At 32.1% G+C, this 26,745-nt stretch overlaps 3 protein-coding genes across 4 annotated transcripts; all 3 read right to left on the bottom strand.

Annotated features, from left to right (window-relative positions):
* Positions 1 to 679: 679 nt before the first annotated feature.
* LOC146938699 (DEK domain-containing chromatin-associated protein 3-like) lies at positions 680 to 9,368 on the bottom strand. 2 transcript variants are annotated; one of them, XM_085752599.1, is made up of 12 exons: positions 9,271 to 9,368; positions 7,270 to 8,470; positions 7,140 to 7,173; positions 5,715 to 5,794; positions 5,424 to 5,483; positions 5,116 to 5,223; positions 4,936 to 5,013; positions 4,738 to 4,818; positions 2,460 to 2,928; positions 2,128 to 2,237; positions 1,902 to 1,932; positions 680 to 1,141 (listed from the first exon to the last, which is right to left on the bottom strand). In XM_085752599.1, the coding sequence occupies exons 2-12, from the start codon at positions 8,404 to 8,406 to the stop codon at positions 996 to 998; spliced, it is 2,334 nt and encodes a 777-aa protein (XP_085608725.1). In that variant the 5' UTR covers positions 8,407 to 8,470; positions 9,271 to 9,368; the 3' UTR covers positions 680 to 995. The 2 variants fall into 2 exon arrangements, with proteins under 2 accessions (XP_085608725.1, XP_085608726.1); XM_085752600.1 differs by having other exon boundaries at positions 7,270 to 8,427.
* Positions 9,369 to 13,369: 4,001 nt separating this feature from the next.
* On the bottom strand, positions 13,370 to 13,828 carry LOC146938698 (pentatricopeptide repeat-containing protein At3g29230-like). The gene has a single exon (XM_085749676.1). It carries the CDS (start codon positions 13,826 to 13,828, stop codon positions 13,370 to 13,372), a length of 459 nt encoding a protein of 152 aa, XP_085605802.1.
* A 2,813-nt stretch (positions 13,829 to 16,641) lies between these two features.
* Positions 16,642 to 17,750, bottom strand: LOC146938697 (uncharacterized). The gene is made up of 5 exons (XM_085749675.1): positions 17,705 to 17,750; positions 17,521 to 17,603; positions 17,248 to 17,429; positions 16,989 to 17,124; positions 16,642 to 16,896 (listed from the first exon to the last, which is right to left on the bottom strand). Exons 1-5 carry the CDS (start codon positions 17,748 to 17,750, stop codon positions 16,642 to 16,644), a joined length of 702 nt encoding a protein of 233 aa, XP_085605801.1.
* Positions 17,751 to 26,745: the final 8,995 nt, after the last annotated feature.

Raw genomic sequence — 26,745 nt, 5'->3', positions numbered from 1 at the left:
AAATAACAAAAATTTACAGAATTATAACTTGAGTTCATAAAGGATGTATAATTTTCAGTCTGGCCAATGATTGTTCAACTAAGGATTCAAACTACGGTTCTCATTAACAATTAGTCATTTGATAAAGTTCATTAACCACTTATATATATTATATTGATAATTACAAGTGTTTAATGTATTATTCGGCAAAAGACTCCGCAAGGCAAGGGAACCGGCAATGCCTTTGGAGAAACTTTCATAGAAATTGATATCCATAGGGACGATGGGTAGCTCACTTGGTTGAACTAAAGGATTAAAGAAGTTAAAAAAGTCCAGGGTTTCGCATCCCGACAAAAATTAATGCTAACATAACAATTAACATGTTAACGTTTGTCATTAAAAGCAAAAATTGACATCCATAAAATCAAAGGTTATGCAAGCATGAAAAAATCAAACCCAGATTAAAACAATAAGTGAACCAAAGTCACTTTCGGAACCATACTTCTAACACGCGTCGAGTCCAGCAAAAAATGCTGAATGAAATTAAAATTGTAAACACACAAGATTGAGACAATGTTGGATCTACACACCAAATGATACAAGTGGGGTGTGGAGCCCTGGCCATGACATAAACCAAAATATTGAATAGATAGAGACTTCATCACCTAACAATGAGAAATTATCAATAAGCCCAGAAAGGTGTCAACTTCAAAGGTTAAATAATTATTAAATAGACATATTCTTGAAACTAGAAGGAAAAAAGGCTAAAAATGATGTTGATGTGTACACAATAAACTACATGCTGGCAGCCAACCCAACCAAAAGGCTGCACTAAATTATGACAAAATACAAGTTTGTTGTTCTCTTCAGATTGGAAGGATGTTAAGAATCAAGAATAAGATACAGCCACTTCTACACAAAATAAATTGTACATGAGAATTACAGTATTATGCATTGCTAAAACCCTAACATCAAGCAGTAATGTCTAATCCACAATCAACAGTCAGGCTTAAGGCTTAAGACCGGTCTTCATCTTTCTCGGCATCCTCCTCTTCATCTTCCTCGGACTCATCTGCTTCTTCAGCAAGTCTTGCCAGCTCTTTCTGAATCATGAGCTTGATAGCTGACTTTTTTGGGGTGAGATCCACATCAAATTTGTTAGCTGAAAAATGATAGCAATTTTGTTAGTTTTCTGCCCAAAACTTATCCATTAAAACTTTTTTTGTCACAGGTTCCCTCCACATAACATAATCATGTTTGAGGCACGGTTGAGCGCTAAATGAGAGCATCTCTCCCAATCGACGTTTGAACCTTGGTTCACCATAGTATGGGAGACTGGCCCCAAGCTAGACCCAACCTTGGTTGGTCAAGACGTTAAATTTCACATAAAATACAAATATCCCAATTTTCCCCACCTCTTTAAACCCTAACATAAATCCTACATAATCTTCTGAGTTTTATAAAATTTTCAAGAGATTTGTGGCTTGAGAACCTTTATAATTATCTAACATCACAAATCCATCATAAACTTTTGTTGAGTGAAAAAATGTGGTTTTGAACATTATAGATCAAAGAAAATTGATAGGACTACAAATAAAAAAATATAAAAAAATAGAGGGGACTAAATTCAAGATTAAGTATCAAGGACCAAGATTGCATAATACTGATATCAAAGAAACTAAAAGTGTAGTTCAGCCTAAAACTAAATATGCTAGACTGTTAAGGGAAAGAGCTACTGCAAATTATGCCGTTCAGGTTAAAGGATAATGAGTCACAAGAAAATGCAAAAACTGGCAAACAGAAACATAAAAGAATTTTGCTCTTAAAGGCATAAATTTTGCACTGTCTCATAATTTTAACTGAAAAAGGTATAACTACTAATATTGTGGAAAAAAGAAGTAAAAAAAGAACAGCAAACTTACCAAGTAGTTTCAGAATGTCGGTAAATGTGGCCTGCAAAAGAGAAAAGAACTTTCAATTTTGGAAAACATAAAAACATTCAGTAGATACCGAGTTGTTCAATCCACCAACAACAACGCCCCAGTCAATGAAGGTGCATTATGAAGAACAGTAAGCCTAAAAATACTCTATAAATCAAACATAAAAAATCAACAAGCAAAAAGTAATATTTTAATTCCAACATATTACCGTATTGAAGTCAACTTCTTTAAGAATTTCACATATTGCATCACGCAACTGATCATCTGTCGGACTTGAGGACGTCACTTTCTTCTTGCCTTTTCCCTTAGTAACCTTTTCTGCTTAGAACACAAAGTAAAAATGATTACTTACATAACACTATCACATTTATAGTTTAACTAACGGAAAAGGAAATATTTAAAATGCTGAGTTGTTGACTAACAGCTAAAATGCTTCATTTCCGCTGAAAGTTACTATTCTCAACTAAATCGCAATAGGTAGTAGATTCAGAACGTTTGTAAAAGAAATAATGACAACAGGGGAGAGCTCATGGCATTTACCAGTTTTCTCTTTGGACTTTGAGGAAGACTTAGTTGGAGTTGATATCTTCTGCTTTCCCCCATGCTCACTTTTCTTCTTCCTAGAAAATACCTTTGGACTTTCATCAATATCATCATCGGACTTTGGTTTGGTATTTGATGATTTCTTAGGTGCTCTCTTAGGTGGTGGTGAGCGAGATTTATTTGTGACCGTGGTTTTCTCAGTTTTGCTTCTTCCGGCGGACTCTTTCTTTGCAGATGATGTTTTGGAGGGTCTTTTCCTTTTTTTCACATCTTCAGATTCACTCCCAGAATCACTCTTATCTTCCCTTTCAGATTTCTGTGGCGTTTCATCTTCAGATTTCTCAGGAATATCATTTTCAGGTTCATCCTCATTTTCTTCATTTTTCTCTTCTCCCTCTGATTCATCTTCTGTGTCAGTTGTGCTCTTTTTCTCCACTCCTGAAGAATCTTCATTTTTCTTCTGCCTCTGAAAAGTATACAGCCACAAGTTCAGAAATAAGAAGACGCTCGCAATAAAAACAACTAAAACTTCTCATATTGAATAAATTGATATTCCATTTTGAATAAAATAAAATGTAATACAAAGAACCAATATCAACTTATACTAATGATCAGATTACGAGTTGGTACATTATTTTGCCGATTAAAAAAATTAGGCTAAATGGTGAAACAGATATTTGAACTGAGAAACTCATGAACACCACAACCTTCAATCCAACATCTTCAAAAAACTAAGTCTCACTAATAACTCCTCATCCTTACATTTCATCGACTACATATTATTTAAATTAAATGCTGGCCCACAAAATATTATTTGCATGCACCGTTGACCAATTATGGGAGATAAGCTTTGGAGCTTTTATAGGCTCCTTGATCCTATGAGCTACTCCCTCCGACGGTTGGTGCTTATTTGCTCCAAAGTTTATAAGCTTAGCACCTCCCAAAAATGACTATTGCTCAAACAAGGCTCGAACATTACATGATTAAGTTAGACCTTTACTCGAACATTACATGATTAAGTTAGACCTTTTACTAATTGTCAGTTATGTTTGTTTATTTTTAAGAATAAATAGAGTGAGGAAAGGGGAAAGTGGTCATTGGGTAGATATTGAGTGGTTATGGGAGGGAGAGACCAAGCTCTCTTATTATTGAAGGAAATAACTGTATAAACGGGTCTTATCTCTCAGAATTGTATCTGTAACCTTCTGATGTATCTAAGTTGTGTAATTGTGTGATCTCTGATTTGAGAACTTTCTCCAGATATTGTTCAACAAAAGTCGGTTATTAGTTATTACTCTTAAATTTCTATGCTTGATGGCGGTTTCTATCAGATTCTTAATATTTGAACAGCTTAAAACTAATGTTAGCCCAATGCTAATTTTATTTCGTGGTCCAGAATACCTTTTCACTCAGTAGGTGTGAGACTAATCTATGAAGTCCAGTGGTGGATAGCAGAGCCATGCAGGCAACCAGGAAAACGCTATTGCGGAGTGGGTAGAAGTACGGTTGTTATGTCGAAGTTTAGGGAAACAATACAAGCAATTTATTTATACCATACATATGTAACAGCACAAAAATAGAAGAATACACATACACAATACACATGCACAATAAAATACATTTATAACTATAAAAGAATACATGTTGACACAATAAACATGTATGAAGTTTAGCACTATATTTGTTTATTATCTGGTACAACCGCGGTTCAACAATAACCCGGTCACACCAGTTCGATCTACGGCCCCAGTTTTTAAAACATTGGTTATGTCTCAAGCAGAGAGGAGGGAAAATTTGGATGAATAGGATTATTTATCTTCTCCAATCAGTTCTAGTCTTTCTAGAGATACAAAAAACGAAAACGCCGGAAAAAGGAAAAAAATAGGGTATTTTTGGGCTTTTGTTGTGCCATCACAGTAGTAACTGGTTTGGCTGCAATTTACGCGTTTTTTTAGTGTTTTGGCTGCAATTCGGAACGCTGCACCTGCAGCCCTAAAACGCCATGCAATGGCCATCTGCATAGTGCGGATGCTCCATTACACAGCTGTATGCCACAGTTGTGGTTGTTATTGGCAACATAAAGAATAATAACCTAGTATTCATTGACTAATAGTGAAAAGGTTATAAACAAGTTTCATTGATAACAGGGTATTCATGGGAGGTAAACAACTAGTCATTTTTAAGTAACGCAGAGAGGAAGAAAAGCATAAAGGAACTCAAATTATATTAAGCTTCTAATATCACATTTGTTGCAGTTAAAGTAGTGAGATATTACCTTTCCAGAACCTCTTGAAGTACTAGCCCCAGCAGATCTTGGTGTGCCTCGTTTTACAGTCCGCCTACGCTTCTTGCTTGACTGATGCATTTAAAACATAAAAATATGAATATGTTGCACGAGAAACAATACTTTCTTGGTAAAAGAAAATTAGCATAACATCATGAAGGAAAAAAGTTGGAATACAAGAAAGTAAACCTCTTTATCTGCAAGTACCACAGTTGTGGTTGCATGAGGGGCAACCAAAAAGTCCGTCAGCTTAGCAATAATATCTTCCTGCATAGTGCACATTGTCAAACAAGGTCACTTATTTTGGGACGGAGGGAGTGATGTTTCATCCACAACAAGAACATCAGCAATGCTAATAAACCAACAAACCTTTGTTGTTGACTTGGTAATTGTTATGTCAAGCACATCGCAGAATTCCAGTAACTTCTCTTTATTACACCTGTCTAGCTTTTCTTTTACTTTAAGCATTTGCTTCTCCTGTAGAAAAAAAAATATTAGGATTTAACAACCTTTGGCTGACAGGGACTCAAAAAAAAAAAGACAAAATCGGTAGAAGAATTACTACAAAGGATTTAACAACCTTTGGATGAACAAAAGCCTTTAAATATTTTATATGATATAGTTGCATGTTTTGACTTATGAGTATTATAGTTTGTAGTTTTTCGGATAATAATTACCTCATTGTCATGCCATACAAAACCAGAAAACCTCAATATATTACTCTTGACCTGAACTGCCTGCAAAGGATTAAAAAGAGTCACATGGTGTAACATGAGTCTGACCTGTAAATTCCATAACCCAAATATCACAGGTAAATAAAAATGTCAAGCTTTTTAAGTGTAGGCCTGCACTATACAAAATTCTGATCTATAGAACCATAATAATACAAAAAACAAAATCAAATCAATACGGTGGTTTGAAACAATTGTAAACAGAAAGACACAGATATTTAATGAAGTAACGTGTACCTTCCCTCTCCTTCCAAAGAGGATTGTATGGAACAACTTGAGACTATCATCAGTCTTCCTTCTGGATAACTTAAATGCCACTAAAGAAGAGAAATGCAAGAACCAACTTATTAGCTCTTCGGAAGAAGCATAGTTATGCATCCACAGTGTAACAAATGTAAATAAGAACAAAAACTAAAAAACTCCCACATATCACGTCAACTTCACTTAAATATATGCGTAACAGACACCCCCACATATCACGTCACGCAACTCTTGAAGTATGTAAGTCGAGGGGTATACATAGTCGGTACGTTATTTGAGTTCGTGGTATTCTAATATTTTAATCGGCACGCTATTAATAACTCTTTATCTAGTCTAGATAAAAATAAATAAAGTACATGCTATAAAATATAAAATACCAATAGAAATTATCTTGAAATATTAAAAGACAAAAGAGTCTTAACATGAAAATATAATTAAAAAAAGGAATTATTATTATTGTTATTGTTATTTATAAAAGAGTCGCGTGAAACATCCAGCAACATACTTTAGGAATGGATATATAGTGCTATAACAAATTAATAGTGCTGCCCCTGTCACCCATTTAAGTGGTTTTGAGACCAGTCAAGTGGTTTCTGTGCTATTCTCTTGCTCATTTAAACCAGAGTTGACTTGTGACTCTCTCTTATATAATTATTTGTGACTTATCCACAAATTATCACAGACCAATTCACAAAAGTACAGCAAATTGGTGCTCGCGAACCAAATTGTGATTCTCTTACCACAGTAGTGAATTCTGTGACCATGGTTGGGGTGTATGCCACAACTTTGAATGGGTAAAACACTGTTTCATCGAAATGCAGTCTTGCAATCTTGTGATGTTAAAGTTAATTTAAAATAGCATTAGCATATACACCACCACGACAGCAACGGCGCATGCCGGCAGCCACGTACACCGCACTCAATCTTGTAGTTGAGGCATAAAATGCATAGAATGAAAAAGAAAAAGGCATATGTAGATTTTAAAATTAAAAAAAAATAATAATTAACATCTGAATCGTTTATTTGATCGGATGCACACACGCACATGTGTGGGTGTGTGTATGTATAATAAGAAAAACACACACACAACTATATATATTACACGCACAGTTACATACATATATATATTATATGGTTATGCTCTGTGTCTTTATTACAGTAAATTTTATATTATTTTACTTGTGCTGTGTATGGACTATCAAACAATATATCGGACAAAATTGAGATGTGAATCAAGTGTCTGTCCTATACTGTCTTGCTTGTACTATGTGTTAGTGTGCATCAAACACCCCCTCAGCCAACTTTTGCTTACTATAGAGTATAGAGTATATACATAGAAGGGAAATAGAAAACCATCACAGATTAAAAAAAAAAAAACAAAAACAAAGAGAGGCACCATACCATTGGGTATATCTTTTAAAGGTGTGCCACGGCCCTGCAAATTGAAAGGGAAACTGTAAACAAATTAAGTTATAATAAAAATGCATAATTAAGGCTAAATACTTCAAATGTGATATTGAAAAACAAATACCTTTGCGATGTGTAATTCCTTGGTTGCATCTTTATCGATTAATGCTACCAATCTCTCAACTGATTTCCTTTCTCGCACTGGGCGATCACTAGTTGGAGTCTTTGGCTCTGGCTGCTTCAGTTCCTTCTTTTTGTCTTTCACTTTCTCCTCATTAACCTTCCCTCTGGAACGCTTTTTTGATCCTTTCTCAGCCTTACTACCCTCTGCCTTATCTTCTTCTTTTGATTTATCAATAGTATCCTCGTCGTCCTCCTCCTCCTCCTCCTCCTCCGTCTCTGCTTCAGTTTTCTCCTTTTCATCGCCCTCTTCCTTCTCCTCTGTCTCTTCTTCAGATTTCTCATTGTCATCGCCTTCTTCCTTCTCCTCTACTTCAGTTTTCTCCTCATCATTACCCTCTTCTTTCTCCTCAATGCTACCCTCTGCATCTTCTTTTTCCTTTTCTTCTTTATCTTCTGTAGTTTCCTTAACCTCAGCATCAACATCCATTTTCTCATTCTCAGATTCAGGAACATTTTTGTCATCCTCTTCCATTTCTTGGATGTTATCATCATTCTTATCCTCCACTGCTTCTTTCACACTATCAACTTCCATATCATCTTTTACTTCTTCCCCCTCATTATCTTTCTTTTCCACCTTTACTTCATCTGCACCATCAACTTCCTTATCCTCTTTTACTTCTTCCACCCCATCATCTTTCTTCTCCTCTTTTACTTCATCAGCCCCTTCATCTTTCTTCTCCTCTTTCACTTCTTCCACCGCATCGTCTTTCTTATCCTCTTTTACTTCATCAGCTACATTGTCTTTCTTGTCATCTTTTACTTCTTCCACTCCATCATTTTTCTTATCCTCTTTTACTTCATCGTCCCCATCAGCTTTCTTATCCTCTTTTACTTGTCCCACCCCATCTTCATCTTTCTTATCCTCTTGTACCTTTTCCACACCCTCAACTTTCTTATCTTCTTCAATTTCTTTTACATCATTTTCTTTCACCTCTTTGACTCCATTACTCTCCAAGACTTTCCCTCCATCAGTTTCCAAGTCTTTCTTCTCAACAACATCCCCCAATGATTTCACCGGAACGCTACCTCCATTTGAATCAGTCTTAGAAACTTCAGCCACTGCTTCTTCCTCACCCATACTGATCTTGCTTGGATAGATCTAAAAAACTACACAATCCACCACACTTCGTTCAATTGAACAACTGGAGATAATAGAAATCATTTAGGATAAGTACCATATAAAAGTGCAAAGAAAATAATGGAATATTATAAAGAATTGTTAAACTTCCATAACCAGAAGTCTAAAAACATTTATAACCCTAGCACGCCATTTACAACAGAAGGGTATTTCAATCAACTAACAATTATAAAATTAATTATGATAAAATGAAGACATTTATGATTTATCTCATTACAATAAATTGCAATGAGAGTATGTAAATTGACCATTTATTAAAGTGACACTAACGAACATTTTACAACCGGCCCGTAAGGGGATTTGAACTCAGCACCTCGAGGTTACAATGCTAAACTCTTGCTACTGAGCCAGCACCTCAAGTGTAATTTGCAACAACAAAAAAAAAAGTCAAACATCACAATTTACCTGAGATGAATGAATAATTAAGCAGCCAAAAAAAAACCACAACATTAAATACTCATTTAGCATTAACTTCAGGGGAAAAAAATCACAACACCCTTAAAAAGATCAAACCCTAAACTATAAACATACAAGTCCAAACAAAATTCTCAACAGTAGAACACAGCAATAGCAAAAACCTAAGTTCAAAACATAATATTTCATATTAAAACACTAAATAAACCCAAAATTCTAAATAAAACAAAGTAAATTTCAAAAAAAAAAAAAAATTGGGATTTTTCTTCAAAAATTCAAAACCCTAAAATTTACACGACCCACAAAACAATTGACTTTAAAAACTCAAAAGATGCAAACTTTTTCACAAAGAAATGAAAGGGAATTGAAGTAGAAGAGTAGAAAACTTACAGATTCAGGATTTGGAAGAGAAAGAACAGAACTAGTTCACTCTTCGCGTGATGTTTTTCTCTCTCTTTCTGTGTCACTGACAGTAAGAAAAACAAAGCGAGAAGTGTCGGGGTTATTTTCGGGAATTTATAGGTCGGATTTCAAATGCGGATTTTAAATGTAGTTTAATTAATTGCCACGTGGGATATGGATGGATATGTTTGTTGAAATTTGTATCGAAGGGGTCGTATTGGGTTGTCGTTTGGTACGTGTGAGATTGACGGTTGTGATTTGAAATTCCATGCGTTGTGCTTGTCTTGTTGTGAGTATTGTTTGGATTATAAGTGATTAATTAATACATGAATTATTATCCTTGTTTGGACTTATTAATGGAGTTTAAAGGTTTCATATTCGTTAATTAACGTGACAACACATGTACTCTCTTATAGGGATGGGTATCGGATCGGTTCGGGTCAAAAATTCAATCCGAGCCAACCCACGGGTGGAGAACACCAACCTATTACATCTGAATTTTAAGTTCTGTTTCAGGTTACGCGGATCGGTTTCACGGGTTGCAACACCCAGGAAAAACTGTTTAACCCAGATTTCAAATCCTTTCTTATCTTATCTAATTAACACAAATTTGTCCGAATTCAAAAAAAATTCAAGTTCAACACATATTCACAAAAAAACGAGGAGGATTCACAGATTAGAAGCGATATCGGTGATAAGAGGAAAACAAAATTAAAAAAGGCCGAATAAAAAAGATGAAGACAGGTTCACATATAAAAACAATAAATAGATTCAACTGATTCACAGTTTCACAGATTCGATATATTCATATATTCACGGCGATGGTGAGAAGAAACAGTGAGATGAGAAACGGCGCTACCTTTAAGTGAGATGTTAACATAATGTAAAATTAGGGTTTAAGGAAATATGAAAGTGTGAAATAAGAGTGGGTTGGGTTAAAAAACAGTTTTTTTTAGGCCCAGTGAGAAACATGCCTAAAAATACTAATAATAACTAGCGAAAAGATAGGCACTCACATACCCATCTTTCTGCTCTTTTTATTGCGCTAACATTTAAAAATTATTGACAGTTTTTTTTCTTAATTTTGATTTGGATTAAAACTAAAAATATAAATGTTTGCTGCTTTCAATTTATAACAAACCAAACTAATCATAATTATTTATTTCAATGACACCAACAATATAACAAAAAAATATAATTTGAATTCTTTTTTTTTAATGACACCAACAACGACCATTATTATAGAAAAAGTTGTTCGAGTGTATAATTGAGATAATGAAAAAGTAAGTATAAATATACTCATCTAGTTTGTTACACTTTTTAAATGATAAAAGAAAAAGTCAGACATATATATTCATATTGTGTTTGTTACGTTTTTTTAATATTTAAATTTATTTTTATATTTTTTTGACAAGAAATTTATTCTTATCTATTTGTTACATCTTTTATTTATTTTCAAAATTGAGGGTATTTTTGAAAGGAAAATTCAGCTCAAAAGTGTTAAAAGGGATAGTTTTCTTTATATATAATATAGATATAAGAATAATAATGGTTCAGTTGGGTTGATCGGGTTAATTTGGGTTGTGACGGGTTCAAAACTACCACCCGAGCCGAACCGAATAAACACATAATAACCCGTAAAGTTTACTCGATCAACCCGTGATCCGTTTTAACCCATACTGAATGTGTATATATATATCGGGCTGACCGGGTCACTTCGGGTTGACCCGTAATTGCCCACCCCCACTCTCTTCCTTAAAAAAGACACATATACTCTCTCTTGACGCAGATTATTTGATGCACTCTCTCTCATTCTAATATAAAGAGAATTTTTAAAAAAAATGGTTCTTTTTACTCCTTTCGATCACATTTATGAGCACTTTTTGGTTTTTTAGATTCATTAAATAACTGCTGTCATCAGTTATTCAATGAATCTAAAAATGCAAAATTTGCTTATAAATATGTCCAGAGAAAGTATAACATAAAGTCACAATTTCTTTTTTGAAGAAGTTAAATTAGCGAACCCAAATTGACATCGTAGAGAATTGAACCTGAGACCTCGAGGAGGAACAGACTCTCAGGCCTCAAGCCAATACCACCAGGCTAACAACATAAAGTCACAATTTTAAGGTGTATTCATTGTTTAAAAAACTTTTTTAGCCCTCATTTAATGTTTGTCTTTTTAATATTAGTGGATATATGTAAGAGTTTAATTATGGTGCACCGACAATGTAAAACCATATTACACATTCGACCACTAATATTTTGCCACATCACCATCTCTCTCTCTCTCTCTCTCTGATAAACACCATATCTTTTAAAATAGTTTAATTGAAGTAAAAGCAAAACAAAACTCCATTGTCATTGTCCTCTGTTACGATGTCGTTGGCCACCATTCCCCACCGCTCTAACACACAAGCCTCAGCATCCTTAAATTTAAAAACAATTTTTGTTACGCAACAACCTTAAAAGACAGAATGATTGTTTTATTAAAAAAAAAAAAGTAGCGTGAGATGGTATTTCATGTTAGGTGTGAATAAACACATATGAGAACTGAATTTGGAGAGCAAGAGTCCATATCACAGAGATACAATTGAACGTTGTTGTTGCATAACTATGATTCAATCAATCGTGAACATGTAATGGTATGTCAGAAACTCCACCATGATTGCCAACGTTAATGCACTGCAGCCACCAGAATGAAGGGAACGTAAGAAGTGAAACGACAGAGTTGCACATGACCTATGTGTGGTTACCCAGCTAGAATTAGTTTTAGGTTTTTTAATTAAATTAAGTTGATTTATAAAAGAAAATGATGTGGCATAATGTTATTGGTCGACTATGTAAAGTGTTTTTACACTGTCAGTGCACCATAATTAAACTTGTATGTCTAAAACAACTGTACACTGACATTGCATATTAATTAAATTCTTAATTAATAATTGTTCAGTTGGTTGAAGTTCGAATCAGTTTTTCCTTTAATGACAAATCGAATGTTAGTATATTAATTATTACTATGTTTGTATTTTCTTTTTAGTCGGGATTCAAACACAAGACTTTTGACTCGTTAACTCATTTAATTTTTTAAATCCATCAGGTAAGTTACCCCTCCCCTGTGTAATAATAAATTTAATGATGTAAAAAGTTGTTACAATTTTCTTAAGGATGTTTAAAATAAGGGAGATGATAACAAGTGTCGTTAAGTAGTTTTATGTTGGGAGTTGTGTATTTAATACGTTGAAATTTTAAATTGATGACGATGATAATTGATTTTGATAGAATTGAGTTTGAGAGAATAGATTTTGGTTAAAAGTGAGTTGAATGTGAATTAATTTATGTTTAGACACACCCACTTAAAAGTTATTATTATAAGTTGATGTTGGTTAGATAGTTTGAATCAAAATTGATTTTGAATGTATAGTGACCAATTATCTTTTTAATTGTTTTTTAAGCTTGCGTTTAATTGTATTTAAAACTAAATATCTCATTTTCATTTTAGATAATTATCTCAATTTATCATAAATAGATTTTTATTGCTTCAAAAATTCATTTTAAAATAATATTATTTAATAGGAGTTATTTTTAATATTTTTTTTCTTCTCGATTCAATGATTTATAATACTCTATAATTTGATCATGAATTGAGTTTCGAGCACGATCCATCTCGGATGAAGAAGCTACATTGAAACTTTTTAATGGATCCAAGTTAGTTGATGTATGATAATCATCATGGTAAATGACTGTATTTTTATCTTCATAAATATTGAAATTAATATCCATTTCAACACTTCTTCTGATAAAGTTGTATATTGTCATTGTTGCGACAACTATTTGAACTTGTATCTCGTATTTCAACTTAGGATACAACGTGGAATTGCAAATTTATTCTTCCATACCTCCAAAAAGTTCTTTTAATTGTGCACCTTAAACTAATTAGTAATTATATCTGATAAAAAAAATATATCTAACAAAGAATATGAGGGTGAAATAACGACCAAAATAGAAACGATAAAATGTGTAACCAAAAAATTCTTCTGTCAAGTTCTAATATTGGTCAAGTGTATGTACAAGACCATTCTAACCTTCACTAATACTTATATGGCTTAACTTCACCCTTCATTCGTTCAACAACAAACTTAAACGCTTCATGAACTAAGCCGCGTCTCACAAGAATGTCAACTACCGCCCCGTAATGTTTTATATCCTGAACATTATTGTTTACACTTTCCATTTCATTAAAAAAGGTCATCCCTTCGTCCACATTTCCTTTGTGGGAACAGGCTGCCAACATGGCAAGTAAAGTGACCGAGTCTGGTTTAACATCCATTGTAAAAAACGCGCTGAAACATCCATCCATCATCCCAAAGAAAGCCATTCCTTTGATATAATTATTCCATGATACAAGATTATGAGAAGACATCTTTAGAAAGTAATCAACAGCCTCAGTGCAAAAACCACTCTTAAACAAATGATCCAGAAACATATTATTATATCTTTGAGATAATAGGTTTATGTCTGGTTTAACATTGCGTCGAGTAGCGATCATTCTATAGGCATATTCGTGCAAGACCTCTATGTGTATAGGATATGAATGCAGCTTATAACAAGCATTTAGGAATAGCACTAACATAAACCCTTGTCCAAAAACTCAAATATTTCCTTTAGCTGTTGGTGCTGCCTCTCCGTCACAAAACGACCAAGGGTGAAGATCTCCCTTATTCTAACGTCGTCAGTGCAAAGGAGACTCCTCACGGGTATTGTATTTGATGGTGGCTAACAATATAGATGTGAGAGATATCGATTATTTAGGCTAAGTTAGGAGTCAAGTAATAGAATCGCTAGTATTAAGTATTTAGTTTTATTTATTATTTATTTTTATTATGATAGTTGTTCACAATGCTAATTGAAGTTTACATTTTTTAAAGAAATTGCTACCTTTTCCCTCCTATTGCTGCGATTGAGTTTTTGTATCACAAAGAAAGTGGTCAGGAGTTGGAACTCTCCACCCAAGATCCCTTTGACTACTTAGTGCTAGATGAAGAACGAAAAAAAAGGGAAGGAGACTCGTTGATGTTTTTTCTTGGCAGATCGTGCATGGTTGTGTTTCAGAGGCATCGTTGCCATACAGGGGAGGACCTTATGGGTCTCCAAGACCACCACAAGAGCATCAGGTAACCATTTATTGGTAAAAATATATACATAAGCATGTGGGTGTTTGTGCGTGTGTTTTCATGGCAGGCGTTTTTGAATCCTCTATAGGGTTTGGCGTGTAGTAGCCTTAGGAAGTATTTGTATTGGTTTATTGCTTTTCCTTGGCTAGTTCATGTGTGTAGTCTTTTCTCTATTGGATGTTTAAAGTTTAATGAAATTGGGTGTTTTAAAAACAAAGAAAAAGAATATAAGCTGAGATGAAGGTGTTGCACACGGGAAATGACCCAATTTTTTTAAACAGTGTATGCAAAACACATATCGAGTTGCTAAAACACACCTGTTACTAATTTTAACGAATGAGTATTTTATCGACATGTATATTTAAGGTGCATTTAATCACCTTTTAGATATCACTTGCTAACATATAAGTGTAGTATAATAAATGTGTATAAGATTTTTTTGGGTGTACAAAATGTATATAAGATTTAACTTACATTACAAATCTTTTTTAGGAGTGTTTTAACAATATATGTGTATTCAACCAGTTTTAGTGGATATATGTAATACGTTATAAATTTTTATGAGGGTGGGTTTGTAAAGATATTGAAAAGTAACAACAATTAATGATTGTTTTTGTTTTAATATTTTTTGTTTGGATTATCTTCTTATAACAAGAATGGTGGGGAGTATGTCTAAAACAATTGTACACTGACACTGCATATTAATTAAATTCTTAATTAATAATTGTTCAGTTGGTTGAAGTTCGAATCTGTTTTTCTTTTAATAACAAATCAAATGTTAGTATATTAATTATTATTATGTTTGTATTTTCTTTTTAGTCGGGATTCAAATACAAGACTTTTGACTCGTTAATTCATTTAATCTTTTAAATCCACCAGGTAAGTTACCCCTCCTTTGTGTAATAATAATTACAATGATGTAAAAAATTGTTAGAATTTTCTTAAAGATGTTTAAAATAAGTGAGATAATAACAAGTGTCGTTGAGAAGTTTTATTTTGGGAGTTGTGTATTTCATACATTGAAATTTTGAATGTATAGTGACCAATTATCTTTTTAATCGTTTTTAGAGCATAATACATCGAGAAATCTGTTGGACCAGATATATCATCCATTTTGATACAAATTAAACTGCAAAATAAAATGAATAAACATATAGCGAGATTCTATCGCAATTTTAACCTCATTTTTAAGTTATAACGGACAACACAATCAATTACAAATTTGAACAACTATGTTCTAATTAACTCTGTAGGGGTATGCATGGTATTAATAGTACTAATAACATGTGATTTAAACTAGTAGTAAATCGGGTGGGGCTATGCATGATATTTGTAGTATTAAGTAACAACGTGTGATTTATATCAATAGTAAAATGTATCTGGTTATGCATGGTATTAGTAGTATTAATAACATGTGGTTTATATATTTTGGGAATTGAAATTTAATTATTCACTATCATTTTCATATAAGATTTTAATCTATAAAGGTTAGTTGATTATTATGCTCATTTCTGTAACAATGTTTTTAATCTATATAATTGAGCTCATGTCCTTTATTCTATTTCATAATATACGCTTTCTCTGTCTTTTCAAATATATAATTGAAACGAAACCAACTAATAAAATACGGTGCGTAATATCTATGACTCTAATTAAACATCATTGCTAACAAGATTCTTAGAAATTATGATTACTCAAATTAAACACTAGTGTTAACAAGGTGCATAACATTTATGACTCTAATTTATAACATTATTAATACATTGAGTAAATTAAACAACATTGTTAACAACATTTTTAGAAATCATGATTACCAAATTCAATAAGATTGGTAATATATATGATTCCAATTAAACACATTATTAATCAATTGAGTAAATTAAACATCATTGTTCACATCATTCTTAGAAATCATGGTTACTCAAATTAAACACTATTGTTAACAAGGTGCATAATATTTATGACTATGATTAAAAACATTATTAATCCATTAAGTAAATTAAATAACATTGTTAACAACATTCTTAGAAATCAAGTAAATAGTATAAAATCAATTTTAGTTCAAATTAAACTTAATTAATATAATGCCTACAAAGTATACACAGTGATGATGATGACTAGTTTGTGATTACTCAAACTTTAATCAAAATAGTTACAAACTCGTGCTTCACAAACTTAATTAAATTCTTCATAGATGTTTAATGCTAAAGAATGCAGTGTTAACAATTCCAGGCATCGGTGCACCTATGATCATGTATGATCCGTGCTTAATGTTGCGTGCATCAATCATTGTTTTCCAATGGCCACCTATCCTCCAGTTACCCTGAGTTAAAGTTCCAACAATCACTCTACACTTCCATTTATTGCCATTGTCATCTATCAGTGTTAAATCAGCGTTCTTCCTTTCCAAACATTGTTCGCGGAACATAGAGGGTTCCAACATCTTTAATATGAAGAAATGAAATTATTAGCTAAGTATATCCTAAAAAAATATGTAGTATTGAATTTGAAATTAATGTCAATATAATGTCTTACCAGAAATCCTGAGTTGATATCGACATGATGTAGTAACTTTTCATAATAGATGCATAAATTATTTGAGTTATGTCGATATGAAAGCTGATGAACTGATTCACGAAGACCATGAAATAAAGCTCCATGATTGACATTCCTGTCAATCTCAAATCTCATCGGAGGATCATAAATAGGAATAACCATGTTCTTCCCAGTCTATGATTTAATTTTTTTTTTTATGCAAAATTTTCCGAGTCCCATGTAGACCAAAGTTATCCACACTCCAGTGCTCATGCTATAAAAATCACGCAGGGCACCACAACCTGTCGTTAGAACAATGCATCCAGCCATTCTATCGACTTTTATTTCAAAAGAATTGTGGTTATTATCCATTAGCATCACATAGTCATCAATTTCATTGTTATGGTCATTACCAAAGGAGATTGGCAGCATGACAATACCCTGCAATGAATGACAAATTGTGAATTTACAATATTAATGTGGTTTTACTTTCACAAAAATAATAATAATTTAAAAGTATAAGATCACCAACAGATTCGATTTCAAAATCAATGATATAGGTTCTATATCTCTTGTCCATCGAATTGACAGTCCTCTCTATCTGATCCTGTGTACCTGGAATGAATGGTCATATAAAAAAGAAGAATATATGTTAGACGAAACGATGAAACAATTTTCCTGCATAGGTTGAAAAAGGATTGAATTTTTTGTCATACCAGTCACAGAGTGAGAAAGGAAATCTTCGTCTTCTCGATTAGTCATTTCTGACAAAACTTTCGAAAATCCTAACATACAAAATCAAATTTGATGTTTATGTGGAGCTTCTAAACATATATGGTGGTGCATGTGCACGGATGTTGCAGGTCTGAAATTTAATACCTTTTTAGTTTATAATTCTTAATTTTATCAAAATTTTTGCATAAATTAACAAAACCTTATTCAAATGTTTATAACTATATCATTGTGAAAGGAAATGAAGTCTTTCTCATCTGCAATAGCGAAGGTTCTAAAGAGGTCACTTGCAACAACATTGTTAACCATAACTATACAAAATCATGATACCAACAAATGAAATAAAATCAAATTTAAATTTTTGAAGAAAATTATTTTCAATTATAAAGTATGTTTATAACTATATCATTGTGAAAGGAAATGAAGTCTTTCTCGTCTGCAATAGCGAAGGTTCTAAAGAGGTCACTTGCAACAACATTGTTAACCATAACTATACAAAATCATGATACCAACAAATGGAATAAAATCAAATTTAAATTTTTGAAGAAAATCATTTTCAATTATAAAGTTTGAGTAAAATTATTTTGAATAGGATTTTGTTCGTCGTAATTTTAAGTAACAGACATGGGAATTATTGAATGTATCTCAAAGTTTTTCACCTAAGACAAATCACAAATGCAAAATTATCACTGAATCATGACAATATCAATAAAGGCAGCAAATCAACAAACAGTTGAATGTATGTCACAAGGTTAATCTATCTTTAGAAATTTGCTCTGCAACTAAACTTGAAAACATATACATTCATGTAGCATAGCTTCCAATGGAAATTTTAATCTAAGAATCAATTGAATGTATCCCAAAGGAGAATCCAAGGATCTCTTGCTGTTTCAAGGAGCATTGATGATAGACACATGAAACGATATGTAATAGCAGAACCTGAGACCAAAGTTCTCAAAATTGAATCTAATCATGACTTTTTAATCTTAACGTCAGATGGATTATGGTAAAAGGTATATAACTTAATCAATTAATTTCAATTCTTTCATAACATCATTGCTTTAAATTGAGGTTGCGGTAATATGTGGTTGATGCAGTCAGAATTGTTGTTTCGATGTTGTTGCATAGACTTCTAAGTTCTAAAGCCATTCTATTTCAGCCACAATTGTGATTGCAGACTCCAATTTAGAACCAAGAGTATGATTGTCAACCTTACTCTCTCTAAAACTATAGTTTAGCACAATAATCAGTGAAAACCACAACATCAAATTACGACACAATTTTGACAAAAACACAAACATCATACTTTGAGTCCAATTTCAAAAAAATATTTATATATTATGATATACAGATAACCTACATAAAAGATGTGTAAAAAGCTATTCATTCTATGTTTTAACCTGGAGTGAAAGTTTAACAATATTAGTATAAAAATATCAATTGCATGCAAGCTTGTGAAATACTTTTATCCTTGTCAAATTTTAGCAAGAAAAGAAATGAATTGGTGCCACCAATTGGAGTTTTGTGCTACCACACCTCTAACACACCCTTAGAGCCACCCTTGAATACTCATGTTGAATTGATTTGCTCTAAAACTTTTTTTTGAAGAAGCGATTTGCTCTAAAACCTAATTGTGAATGTGTTGTGAATTTCATATTGCAGATGCGTGTAGCTGTGCGTGAACAAAATATGGCAGAAATTCGACATGCAAATACATTAACAATTTTAGTCAATTTCACAAAAATTTTGTGTGCACTGAGAAAGAATCTGAAATTGTGATGAAATGCAAAGATAGGAAAACATTCAACAAAAAAAAAAAACAGAACAAAATCACACACAAATGATAAAAATCTCACAAAAAAAGAACATGCATAGCCCTTGTACCTGATGAAGAAGGAATCGAACGAAGGAGAAGGAAACCCAACAGAACGAAGATCAAAACCGGACTGAAATGATGGTCGTTTGTGATCGAAATAATTCAGTTTTGCTTTGCTTTCCTTTATGTTGAAGGGTTGTTTTCTACCTCTTTGTTCAGAGTGAGGTTTTTGATCTCAACAGTTGCTGATTTGTTCTTTGTTTGCAAGGTTAATGATATGGGCCTATCTATTGGGCTTAGTTAGATTACATTGTGGATAAAATTTCAAAATTTCTAATTGCTACTTTCTTTATAATTTGCTATTATTTGTTGTTTCCTGAAAAATGATATTAGAAAAATGCGGTATCAATATCAAATCATAGCTTATTCTTATGTAGTAAATTATGTAATAAAAGCATCGAATGATACATTAATAGAAACATTAAGTTATTACAATATTTAGTAGCAATATTGATGTAGCAACATGTCCAAAATACTACAAAATTAAAGTGCAGAATAGGAAAACATAAAGATTATTTATTATATTACATGATAATCATCTGAATACTAAAATGCAAGAAGGGAAGACGTGACACATTTTGGTGTCTGAAATGTTGAATTTGAATCTAATAGTTTGCCCAGGTATGTAGTGGTTTGCCTTGTAAATATCCTTCCACCTAAGTCCCAAGTTGGTAGTAAAATTGACATTATTCTATGTAAAAAATTGGAAGAAGTGGTTCTGGTCATTGTCATAGCAGAGTCTAATTGTTTTCAAATGATGATCTTTTACAAATCTTCCAAAGTCATGGGCAAAGTCTGTAAATTTGAAAATAGTAATTAATAATGATGAATGTTAAAAAAAATGTGATAGTAAAGAAAAATAGTTTTGAGAATTTAACCAATATTTCACTGGTGAAGTCATTTGGAGTAAGTTTAATGTCAAAAAACTTAGTTTCGTTTTCTTTCAAACTTCGACTATGAAAACTTGAAAATTCGGTACAACAACTGAGTTCTCTGAACATGATCACACCAAATAGATTTCGATCATAGTATCCAAAAATGACTTCAACATTATCCAGAAAACCATGAAATTCTTTTAGTTGAGTCCATCCATCGGATAAAGTAGGATTAATTAAACTTTCATTAAACTTTAATGGATTAACTCCCCCTTCCTCATTCATAATTGCCCAAGGATCACAGATTGTGTAATGAAATTTTTCTATGAAAGCAGGATCAACTTCTGCATGTGACTATTAACGTAAATGAATTATAGATACAATGTGTTAACATAAAATATAATATAACATTAAGTAGAATCAAACCTGAAATGTCAAACGAATAGCTGAAAAAGTATGAATTGGATCCTTTTGGAGCAAAAGTTTGATAGACATAGTGATGAATGTTAATGGCCTAGCAATTAATGTTTAAGTTTCTAAAGGCTTGGTGAAATTTGTTAAGGCATTTGAATGTATATTTATACTGTGATATGGTTATATAAGTGATAGTAAAAAGTAAAAATTGTAGGAATCATGCAATTTTAAGTGGCTACTTGTGCAACATGCAAGTTAATGTGTTTCTTTCTCCTAGCAACAAATGTGTGCAAGCTACACGTTGTTGCACATGCAAACTACATAACATAGATTGCTATTTTAATAATACCTTAATATTTTTTTTTAAATAGCATTAATGGAGTAATCAAAAGATGTCTTTAAATGATAGTTTGAATAAAAATATTTGTAAAGTTGTGATGATTAAACGATATTAAAATTACTTTAAAAAAATAATAAAATTAAATAGGTTTTGTCCTATCTTAAACTTTTTTGAGACCATTAATAATATGGTAGTGCTAATTTGTGATTTACGAACACATGTTAAGAAACATAAAAAAAAATGAAATATTATTTAAAATTATGTGTAACCAATTCATTAAGAAGTTGAAGGTTAGATCTAATGCACACATTATAATAAATGGTTTCTATATTTGATCTATTATTTTATACTTTGAGGATATAAGTTAGTATTTTTTGTGATGATATTGCAAGGGATAATTTTGTTGTTTATGGTGTCACGTGAATTTTTTATCTGATAGTCTCTACACACTATACAAAATAATTGATCCCGTATTCCTAGGCTGTTACACGTGCCACATGTAATGTAATATATTTCTTTCCCTCAGCAACAGATGTATGCATTTATGCATGTAAGGTAATAATATTGGAAGAAATAATTTGAATGTTTGCAGTGTCACGTGATTGCTATCAAAATAACATGATCAATGACATTAATTGATAAACAAAAAGCCCTTGTGCATGTTATCCAGGTGGAGAGACAAGAAAGTTAGGGAATACATATATGATTTTACAAATCAATTAATTATATAAATTAATATTAATATTAATATTAATATGAATTATTCTCTATAGTTATACTACTACTTTTTTTTTAATCTCTCTAGTATCTATTTAAAGACCTTTGAATGAGGTATAATGTGCATCTCCACCAAGTGATAGTAAAATAATATTGAGATGAAATTCATTTCTTGGACTCATAAGTTAGCTCAAAGGTGTATTGATGGTACAACTGTTATGGTAATCTTTATTTTTAGTTCTACACCAATTTATTTATATTTTTCTATATAGTCATTGATAATGTTGAATGTATATGGTTAATTTTTTTGCAGCATTTTCCAAAAAATGTTTCTGAGCAACTAATTCTGAATAATCACACCAGCTTAACTCTAGTAGATGAAGAAACGGAAACGTTATATGAATGTGCTATTGTGACCGATCCAAGAAATGAAACTTTAAGGTACATTGGTGACGGTTGGTTTGAGTACATTACCTCAAAGAAATTTGCAGTTGGATCTAGTCTGATATTTGTTTATATGATTGAATCATGCATGTTGCATGTGGAGCCTATTGAGTGTATGTAGAGATAGCTAACAATATATTGTAAGAATAAGGGTACAATGCGAAATTAAATTAATGAAATTGTACTCCTATCTTTAATGTAATGTTAAACATTTCTTATGTTTATCTAATAAATATTCGATCTAATTAATTTGAAATAGACAAAACCATAATTATAATCAATTGCATTCAGTGGACAGAGTGCATCAACATATTTCATTTTACAGGCACATAAGAATCTGTCACTTGATTTGTAAATGCTAGCAAAACTGAAAATATAATGCCATTGTTTAAGGCATGATAGATATCTAGAACAAAACAGAAGCATTTCGTATGATGTGCTTGCCAATCTAGTTTGCAATATTGTTTCGGACAATCTCAACAAATAATGACTCTGGAGGGTCTTGCAGATCGAAGAACAGCGTATCCCCTTGACGCAATTTGTTGTCCTTCAGAAATTTGTTCCAATCCTCTCCTAAATATTTTTCATTTGGACCCCTGTTTGAAGTGAAAAGTTTGCACTCATATTGTTTTTAGGTACTCCAATTCACTAATGTAATGGTGTGCCGTGTGTCCGGAAGTACATTGATTGAGATCATATTGGTGAAGTGCTAGAAATAGAATAGTAACATGATTTAGTTAATGACTACGCTTAGAAAGATTAAATATTAAAGTGGTGGTGTAGGTGTTACTTACCATCATTTGAGATTTTTGTTTCTTTTCCCAAGGCTTAGTTACTTTTTTTGCAAAGTGATACATATCTGGGTCGTAATAGTCTTCAATGTCTTCTGAATCTGAGTCAATTTCAATGACCTCTTGCTTAACAGTTATCTCTTCAGAAGGAGCGTTGTTGTCATTCACCACAGCTATCATGAACCTGTTGAATTTACTGGTAAATTCGAGCTTAACCTTGGTTGGTTTGTTCCATTGGAATGCTGCTGCAATATCTCTATTGGACGTGATAAAATTTTGTTTTTTTGATTGTCCAAACCTTACTCTTACACTTTTTTCATTTTGGTCTATGAGCCATGCATAAGGATGTTTCTTTAACTTGTTGAAGTAACGTTTGAAGAATTCATGACAGACATGAATCTTCGTCTGAAATTGTTCACAGATATATAAATATTTTAGAATATAATGATTAGAAGGAAGTAGAATGTATAAAGGAGTTTATTTCCAAAGATCAAGTTTATTTCTAGCAATATTAACCAATAAATTATTGTTCATTTTAATTTTTATCATGTATAGGAGAACTATAAATAGCAGAACCAGAAATCATCAAATTTGATCTATCAAATCATAGTATGTATATGCATTTTGCATAGCAAGATGTTAAAGGAGTAATATAGTTAGTCATTTGTGCATTTGTTCATATCAAATCTGGTATCTGTTCTTAGATTTTAAAAAATCTTTTAAAACGAATTGTGCATCATGAAACCTTTCAATTATGCTTTTTTCAGTTACTGCTTTTTGTATCATGAACTTCGGCTACATTCCATGAAAAAGAAAACAAATTTCTGTACCAAATAGATATTCAATTAGAGATATATCAGAAGAGCATCACAAACATTACAGATCCTTTTTTTAAAACAAAAAACTGATTTAATTGGAAATTCTATCGAGTACCTGGTATGGATAAACAGTTGATTCAAAGCAGTGGGGCAATATTGTGGAATGCATTTGTTTGAATCTCCTGAAAAGAAACAAACAAAGAATTTTGGTTCTTATAAATTACATATAGTAACTTAACAACAAATAATTTGTACGATAATCACTTCCATAATGAATGTAAAGAGAGACCACATTATGACCAGATTGAAACCAAAAATAAGATAATGAACCTATAATAATTTATTAACTACTACCATTCAGTCATATATGAAGAATATTTATTGGATTATCTTATGTGCATCTAAGCATAATTCATTTTTCTCTTTTAAGCGGTCATGCGAAAACAAAATCAGCAACATCCAACACCTTTTGTCTTACCTTAATGATGTATCCAAAGCTGTTCAAAATAAGAGAAAAATAGAGGGACAACATAGTCTATTTCCAGTCAGTCATATAGTCATCAAATTAATTGGGTTATTGCATCTTCTAGACTTTAATCTAGAAAGAATTTGTTTGAAGTGAGATCATATATGACTGGTGTAGCTAGCTCGTGCAAGTAGAACGAAACCAATTAAGAATTGTGCAGCACATGAAATTATAAAGATAGTGCACTATCTGTGAAAGAAACACATAGGCATATCTATGACACCTTCCTTCTCTCGGTGCTTGTATTTTGGACCAGATTCAAAGTCGAAAGCTTTAACCTATAAATTAAGGCCTAATCTAATATTCAAATACGTATAATTTTATAGAATAAATATAAACTTAATCATCAAACCCTAAATTCGAATTCATATCAAGGACTTAAAAATTGATTTATGTAATACCCAAAATCAAAGTTATACGATTATTTTAGGATCAAAATCATATAAATTAGCATAGTTGTAACCTAAGAAATAGTTTTTTTGGCTTGCATGCAAACAGAGATAGTTTTTAATTTCTTGAGATAGAAGTTAAAATTCGAATTTGTACCTGGTTTGATTGGTTGTCATTGGGAGGACGTGGTCCTTGTTTGAGAGAGATGGAAATGTGTCGTTTTTGTCTCGTGTTGTTTGGTGAAGAATGCTTCTTTGCCTTTTCTTTCTTTACCAGAGAATGCGTTTTAGTATTCAACAGTTATTGTTCAATCCTTTGTTGTCCAGATCAATATGATGGCCTTGTCTGTTGGGTCTTCAACAAATCCTAAACCTTTTTTTTTCGTTTCTAAATTGATTTTTATGTTAGTTTTTACTAATTAATTAGGCATGAGTAGTTAATTAAAATTTTGCAATTAGATCTCATGTCATATGAATAATAAATTAATTTTATTGATTAAGAATAATGAATTACATATATATTTATTTTAAGAATAATTCTGTATTCAAAATTATAATTTTTACATAGCATATTAAGTAAATTGCAATTAATTCCTTTAGTTAAATGTCGTTTTTGATTTTAAATTACAATATTAACTACTTTTATTTATTAATTATGTCGTGAACACATAGCCGGTTTTTCTCATTTGGTGGTCATCCGATTCTTATGAAATCTTTTCTGATTGTTTTATCTGTATATGTTCTGCTCCTTTTCAAAGGCTCTAGTCTGTGAGTGACGGGAATGGTTCGTTTTTCTTTCACGTTTTTGGGTGAAGAAACGCTTTTTTGTTTTCATTTGCCGAGAATAGATTTTTTTTACCAGTTATGGTTTTGTTCTTTCCTTGCAGTAATATAAAATTAAAGAGATTCTTTTATTCATTAAATTTGAGCATACAGAAAAGAGAAACACTGCGAATTGGTTCGAAATAGACAACCTAATTGTTTATTTTGAAAACATGAACATAGTGGCTAGTAACTCCATCAAAAAACTTGAACCTTATTATGTCACTAGGTTCAAATTCGTTTTCAATGGAAAAAGACTCACAGCCCCGTTGGAGTGTTCCCATGACAATATTTTCATCCTGTTGAAATCTAACTTCACACATTGTTCTTGAATTGTGTAGTTTTCTGCAAAGGATGAGGTGGTCCAAGTCATATTCCCATAGAAATTCCTTGAAGTCTTGCGTAACCATCTACATATGGTAGATAATATACATATATATTTGGTTAAAAGATTAATTCAAAGAATAGAAATAAAGAGATGAGATTTACTAATAGTTTGAAGCATATACTCAACTAATTGATGTGGTTCGGCAAAATCAAGTTCATCCAAGGTGATCTCGAAGAATACCGCTTCTTCGTTGGTGCTAAGGCTATGGAAAGTTGGCAGGCGATTTTTTTTTCCTACCCTACTTTATGCCAAAAAACACAAAAATACCCTACTTTTTCGGAAAATTGCAGAAATACCATACTTTTTCAGGTGTCTCTGGTACCACTCCAGTTGGAGTTGCGGGGTACCCTAAAAAGTGACGAAATTTTTGTCCTTATTGTACCCCTCTAGTTGGAGTTGCAGGGTACTTTCTTATTTTTTTTGAATTTTTTTTATACCCCGCAAGCTTGACTTGCGTCCTATATATTGGTTTTTTAAAAAAAAAAATTTAAATACCCCTCTACTTGGAGTAGAGTGGTATAATGAAGACAAAAAAAGTTAAAGTAAGCTTGGTCACTTCATTTTTTTTATTAATTCCCTCACATATTTTCGCTTCTTATTAATATTATTATTTTATAAATTAGCT

This window comes from Medicago sativa, chromosome 3 (assembly GCF_051527215.1).
Source record: "Medicago sativa cultivar Bolivia chromosome 3, Bolivia_mono, whole genome shotgun sequence".
Classification (NCBI taxonomy): domain Eukaryota; kingdom Viridiplantae; phylum Streptophyta; class Magnoliopsida; order Fabales; family Fabaceae; genus Medicago; species Medicago sativa.
The sequence above is the reverse complement of the archived record's forward strand: the minus strand, read 5'-3'. Positions and strand labels throughout refer to the sequence as shown.

What these genes read in the sequence shown, in the direction of transcription:
- LOC146938699 (XM_085752599.1), bottom strand. Translation starts at nt 8,406, where the DNA reads ATGGGTGAGGAAGAAGCAGTGGCTGAAGTTTCTAAGACTGATTCAAAT. An exon ending in AGGAATTACACATCGCAAAG is followed by an intron (nt 7,174 to 7,269) that starts GTATTTGTTTTT and finishes TTCAATTTGCAG; the next exon opens with GGCCGTGGCACACCTTTAAA. An exon ending in CGACATTCTGAAACTACTTG is followed by an intron (nt 1,142 to 1,901) that starts GTAAGTTTGCTG and finishes ATCATTTTTCAG; the next exon opens with CTAACAAATTTGATGTGGAT.
- LOC146938698 (XM_085749676.1), bottom strand. Translation starts at nt 13,828, where the DNA reads ATGATCGCTACTCGACGCAATGTTAAACCAGACATAAACCTATTATCT.
- LOC146938697 (XM_085749675.1), bottom strand. Translation starts at nt 17,750, where the DNA reads ATGACTAATCGAGAAGACGAAGATTTCCTTTCTCACTCTGTGACTG. An exon ending in CCTTTCTCACTCTGTGACTG is followed by an intron (nt 17,604 to 17,704) that starts GTATGACAAAAA and finishes CATTCATTCCAG; the next exon opens with GTACACAGGATCAGATAGAG. An exon ending in TTGATTTTGAAATCGAATCT is followed by an intron (nt 17,430 to 17,520) that starts GTTGGTGATCTT and finishes CATTCATTGCAG; the next exon opens with GGTATTGTCATGCTGCCAAT.